General features: G+C 47.0%; 1 protein-coding gene and 1 long non-coding RNA gene across 2 annotated transcripts in view; one reads left to right on the top strand and one right to left on the bottom strand.

Annotated features, from left to right (window-relative positions):
* KIF13B (kinesin family member 13B) overlaps positions 1-4,640 on the bottom strand; it is a 174,479-nt gene extending 169,839 nt beyond the window's left edge. The window contains exon 1 of the mRNA XM_019537197.1: positions 4,521-4,640. Coding sequence (XP_019392742.1) covers positions 4,521-4,575 — 55 coding nt within the window. The 5' untranslated portion in view covers positions 4,576-4,640. The remainder of the gene's footprint in view (positions 1-4,520) is intronic.
* The window catches only part of LOC109311526, a 32,907-nt gene that overhangs the window by 12,388 nt on the left and 14,519 nt on the right, over positions 1-6,000 (top strand). Inside the window, exon 2 of the long non-coding RNA XR_002101530.1 lies at positions 5,788-5,887. This is a non-coding gene — a long non-coding RNA (uncharacterized LOC109311526). The remainder of the gene's footprint in view (positions 1-5,787; positions 5,888-6,000) is intronic.

Genomic DNA, 6,000 nt, shown 5'->3' with positions numbered 1-6,000 from the left:
AAAAAAAAAAATCTCAGAAAAATGTGGATTTGAGGGTTACTTTCGTTAACCAGATTGGGGATTTTTTTTTAAATCAGAGAAAACCAGGATCCCTGTTTATCATCACCCATAGAGGGACTTAGCAAGAACCTACAATGAGCCTTGTCAAACTCCCGCCTCTATGCTGCGACACAGGGGAAAACCCCCCGTAAATTTCCATTGACAGGCAAGGAGTCCCATTTTGAAGTTTCACTCTGTAAGGAAAGAGGTTTTTCTCCCAGCCAATAAAACTGTGTGGTCAGCAGTCTTAGACCACAGCAGAAGTGAGGGAAGGAAAAAAAAAAATTAACTTCTGAAATATGAACTTTCAGCTGATTGGCTTCCCCTATGGAAAAATCACTCCCCCTCCATTCTGTGTTTCAGAAGAAACTGAAAAATAATTGGATTCACTCCGCCGTAGTAAATACTGTCTTTATTTTAAGTGACAATTAAGGAACTGCTTGCCCAATTTACTTTGGCCCACGCCTATCCTTCTCATTGTGAAACAGTTATTAATGACTTTCGAGGTGGGATTTAATTCATAGGATCAAGATCCCGATAAATTAGTCAGAAATCTTGGTTACATCACATGTACACGGTGACACAGCACGGCTACTGTGGAGCACCTGTGACCGGGCTGTATTTCAATGGAAAATAAAATGATCTTAGTACACAGCATTATTTCAAGCCATGTCTTACAAACTGAGTGAAAAGTGACCTGCTGGAGTAAAATCTCTATGTCTCCAATTTATCACCTGCCTGGTTGGGACTAGGGTGTCAAGCTGCCTTTTTACACTCATTTAGTTTCACTAAGAATGGAAGTTTGTTTGTTTGGGGAATTAAAAGACATATTTATACGGCTTGGAAAAGAAACCAAGTGAAGCACGAAAATGGTTTTAAAGGTATAAACAACTAAGGCTTTTGCTTAAAAACTGAAATACACACTGCAAGTCAAAACTGGACCAAAACACAAATGTCCAGAACAAGCTCCATAAAGCTTAAGATCAACAGAAATATCATATTTTGTTCTTGCCAAAAGATTAACATTCCTCGGCAGAGTTTGCAAGTGGAATGTTGCAGTTTTATGCTATCGCACAATAACCTAAATGAGCCATTGAAAAAAAAAAGAGACGGACTAGCTTTTTTCAGCCCAAAGGGGAAAAATGCACAGACAGTGCAAAGTTAATTCTAAAAATTATGCATATGCAGAGTGAGAGAGAGAAAGAGAGAGGAGAGAGAGGTTTACATATAAGCAAAATAAAGGACATTCTAAAAAAAAAATTATCGGCTTAAAGAACTAGCCTTCTTAATGAACTGGAAATACTTTCTGAAACTCTGCATGTCAAGTCCCCCTGCCAACTTTAAAACAACAAAAGTGACTCTTCGGCCATTTCTCTCTGCTCTTTGCTATATAGAAAACCCCAAGCTTGCATGTCCATGAATGTGTGTACACACGCACAGACCAGTGATACCTACACCTGATATCGTTCGGTATGGCAACTACACTTAAGGAGGGGGGAGAAACCTCTCTTAATTACAGAGCTATGGCAGTGCTAGGGCATTACTTATAACACCCACATTTTAAACAAACTTCAGTTGAAGTCTGCATGCCCTTTCAGCCTGCCAGCAAACTTGTTTTAAGTCCAGGCAAACTTCTTTCAAGTTTTCCTGTTATATAACTACTAGGTGAGCACAATTCATCACCTTCTCAGTGTGAAGATGGCATATCTTCCCCCAGAAGCACGCAGGACTGCAAGATCTCACTGGAAACACAGCTCAAACTCAAGACGTCATGTATGCAGGCAAACCCCCATCACAAGAATGAATACATAAAATACCCCTTGTGTAGTCTGCTGTTCGGTTTTACGCAAGACAAAGATCCTAGTAAGTAAAGATATGACATATACCACGCCGTAATCTTTCTGCCAGCTTTTTCTGCTGCTAAATACACTGTTCACTGTATGAAAACTTTATGCAAGTAAATAAGTCTTGCGAGATGCTGATTCAGCAAAGAGCGGACTGAAATAAGTGTGCAATGACAGCAGCCACTCAAGAAAAGGTTGGTTAGGAGTTACACTTGGCTCTTGATACAATGGTGTCCAGAAACCAGAGCCAGAAGAAACCAAGATAATATTGGTTGAGCACATCTTATCTGGTGGTGACTGCAGAGATCAGGCAAACATGAAACCAAAAGATCCAGGTAATCCCTTAGAGCAGCAGGTTTCAGCATTGACAGGAGGACACTCACTTAGCTCAGCAATTATTTTCTTTGGCCGTGATCACTCAGGACTGCTGTCCTCCTTGACAGTGCATTCAGCACCCCTACCGCCTTATAGCCCTGGGTGATGCAACTGTATTTTATGCAAAGCCCAAAACTAAGACACTCTATTCTTTACCTATGTGTCACCACATACTTTTCAACAGAGATCCCAGGTTATTACGGTTGATACTATGACTTTTACTGTACATGCAGTTAGTAATCATGACCAAACACCACACTCTAGCTGTTCATGTTTTGGAAGGATAATGGTGTATAGCATTAATTGTGCTTTGGCTATTGTCATCAGGGTGCAACACACGCCACTTCGTTTCTAAAATGAGTTATGACATAAGAACAAGATTACTCACGTGTATTATGTTTCTATACACAGGCAAATTGTTTGTGTTACTATTATACATTGCAAAACACTGCAGTGGGAATGCAACCAACTCCAGAGTTCAGGGCACAGCACGCTGCATAGTTGCTGCTATTGTGCAAACACACTGAGGGAAATTCCTTCCCTTACAAACAATGCCTTAGGTGGGAGCTTTAACATGCAAGCAAATGAAGAAGCTTTTCTCTTACATTTAGCAAACAAGGTGGTATTGGGCTATCCTGAATGGATGAATGAAGGCACGAATTAATGTGACATCTGAATACCTGGATTCCCTATAACCATGCATTTCCAAACCGGCACAGATCAAGCCATTGCTCTGTAAGGATGGGAAGATAAACAATGGCATGCTTTTGTTAAGATTCCTCTAAAACCAAGGCACTGGCACAATACAGTGTTTTGCACCAGCGTTTGGCACTCAATACCATTTATTTTCAGTTGCAAAAATGTTACGCTCCCGTCTTCCCTGGAGCTCAAGTCATCTCTTGCCACTTTTGCTTTACAATGCATCTCCACGTAATATTTAACTGAATCACACTACTTACTTCTACTACAAAGCCCAGCTTGAATGGATGTGACCCACTATCCCTAGATACCTTAAAAACCAAACGAACACTATCCATGTTGAAGAGACAGATTGCTATCAAAATCCTGCTTGGAGAAACTGAAAGCTTGGGGATGCTCTCTGGTAAAGCCCCGATTACCAGAGTGACAAATGCAAGGGCTCCAAACAGTTTTGGGCAACCGACAAAAATAGTTTGCTAGCACTGCCAAACAGAAACCAACCGTTCGGATTCCCACAGGGCACCACTCTCAAACCAAAGGAGGAGTAGCGACAACAGCTCCCTGAAAGCTCGTGGTCCAGAAACCCCAAGGGGACGGGAACTGGGAAGTGCCCTCAACACCAAGCTGCGGACCCAGCTCTTGTGCTGCCCCACTATTTCCTTTCTACCACGGGGAACGGCTTCAAGAGGAGATCCTGGGAAACCCCTTTTCCCCAAGGCAGCCAGCAGCCGGGCGGTCAGGGCACACGCATGTGGACAGCACAAGATCAAGTCTCGGCAGAGAGTGTTTTGAACCACTCAGCCAGGGGATACGCAGCGATGGGATACATGGGGTATAAGCGATGCCCAGGTTTCACGACTTCGCTCCCTGGGCCGTCCTTCGCAAACAGGGCCGCAAGGTGCAGGGCTGACGCGCCAACTAAAAAACAAGCATGATTATGTCGGGCGCCCAAGTTTGCACCATCAGACAGAAGCGCCTGGCCGCCGATAACCCCCCCGTGTACTTTCCTGGGTTCACCGAGCCGGGGTTTTGTTTCGGGCAACGCAGAAACACGCCGCGGCCTCGCACCTGGCCGCCGAGCCCCGCAGAGCCCCTCGCCCGCTCCTGCCCCCCGGCACTTTCCCTGCGTTCCCAGCTGTGCGCTGCTTTCGCCCCGCGCGCTTCTTGACAAGAGGACGCTCGCGAAGCTCTCCATTATTTCTGTGCGTTTCTCTCGCCCCTTCGCTTCCCCAATGCGGCTACGTCCCGAAGCAGCAAACGATGCCCCGCAGGCAAGTTTCGACTCCCCCCAATCCGCGCTTCCTCTTTCCACCCGATTTTTTGGCCAAACCTCTGGGGGGCCCCCCCAAGGGGCCGCTTGCTTTGGGGGTGGGGGGCAGAGGACGGATGGACGAACGCGGTTGGGGGCACAGAGTAACACGGGCACCCTTGGGGGGCACAATGACACCCCTGAGGGGGACAGACTGACAGAGGGCGGGGTGGGAGGACAGACAGGCACCCCTGGGGGGGGCAGACTGACACCCATAGCGGGGCAGGCAGACAGGCACTCCGGGGGGGACTCACCGCGTCGGTTTTGGGGGCGGACGCGCACCGCCACCTTCACTTTGGAGTCGCCCATCGCCACCCGCTCCGCTCAACTCGCCGTGTCTTTCCTCGGCTTCCGTCCTACCCAGGGGGGCGGCGCTTCGCGCTCCACGGCGCCACAAAGGTCCCACCCCCGTCCCTGCCTTCGGGACTACACTCCCCAGCGCCGCCATGACGGGCGCACAGCCTGCTGGGAGCTGTAGTCCTTCCCCCTCCCCTAAAAGAGGTAGGTGTGCATTGCATCCTGGGAGCTGTAGTCCCGCGGGGCTCCCCTCGCTCCGCGTGGCGCGCGGCATGGCGGGAGGTGTAGTTCCGCGCCTCCCCTCAGGCGTGGCGCGTTGCCTCATGGGAGTTGTAGTCCCCTAACTTTTATTATTTTTTTAAAAAACCCAATTTTCGCTCCAAAAATAATAATCCCCAATCCACATTTTTTTCCCGTGGTTGTAGTGCAACACCACTAATAGAGAGACATGTATATTGCAGTGTTTCGTTTCAATCATGGGGAAAAAATGTGGATTTGGGGGGTTACTTTTTTTTTAAACTATTTTGGGGGGATTTGGGGGTGCTTTTTGTTTTTTTAAATCAGAGAAAACCAGGATCCCTGTGGTGCGTTGCCAGAGGCGGGGGGCCCCGGGCGAGGGTCCCCTTCTCAGGCACGGGCAGCCTTGCAGGCTCCGCCACCCGCTCGCCACATGCCCTTGGGCAAGTCCCTGGACAGGTCAGCACCGAGGCGGGGAGCGATCATCTGCGGATGCCGGGATGAGACCTGATAACAAAGTAACCCCAAATCCACCTTTCCCCCCTTGGATTTAAATGAAACACCACTAATAGAGAGATGTGTATATAGTGGTGCTTCATTAAAAACATGGAAAAATGTGGATTTGGGGTTACTTTTTTTTTTAACCGAAAATTAGGGATTTTTTTTTATTTTTAACACAGGCAAAACCAGGATCCCTGATGATAAGGATCCTGCGTGGTTTTGGGAGGGGGGCAGTCCTGGCTGCTCAGAGCATCCGCACGAACCCCCATCCTGGATGAAACAAACCGTTTCTTCCCCCTCCGTCGGTGCCAACCCGCAAAACCTGGAACAAAGCAGTGGACAATCATGCCTGTAAATGAATCGGGTATCCGGGTTGTAGCCCTTTTTGTCTAGAGGAAAAGACACTCAGGACTCGTAGTCGAGATGATGATATCTTTTATGGGACCAACAAGATTTTTGAAAAAAAAAAAATTCTTTAATTGCAAGCTTTTTTGACTCTTCTGTGAAACCCTATGAATTATGGACTTTCATTTCTACCTAGGAGAACTTTTACAATCTTTTCTCCCATGCCTGAGGAAGGGCATTTGTGCCCCCTGAAAGCTTGCAATTCAAGAAATGTTTTTTGCAAAACTCTTGTTGGGCTCGTGAAAGATATCATCTCTCCCAGGCTCTCCCAATGACAGAAAACGTTTTTTTTCT

The sequence above is a fragment of the Crocodylus porosus genome, unplaced genomic scaffold (genome assembly GCF_001723895.1).
Source record: "Crocodylus porosus isolate Cpor-Errol unplaced genomic scaffold, CroPor_comp1, whole genome shotgun sequence".
Taxonomy (NCBI): domain Eukaryota; kingdom Metazoa; phylum Chordata; order Crocodylia; family Crocodylidae; genus Crocodylus; species Crocodylus porosus.
Note: the sequence above shows the minus strand (reverse complement) of the source record. Positions and strands in the feature narration are given on the sequence as shown.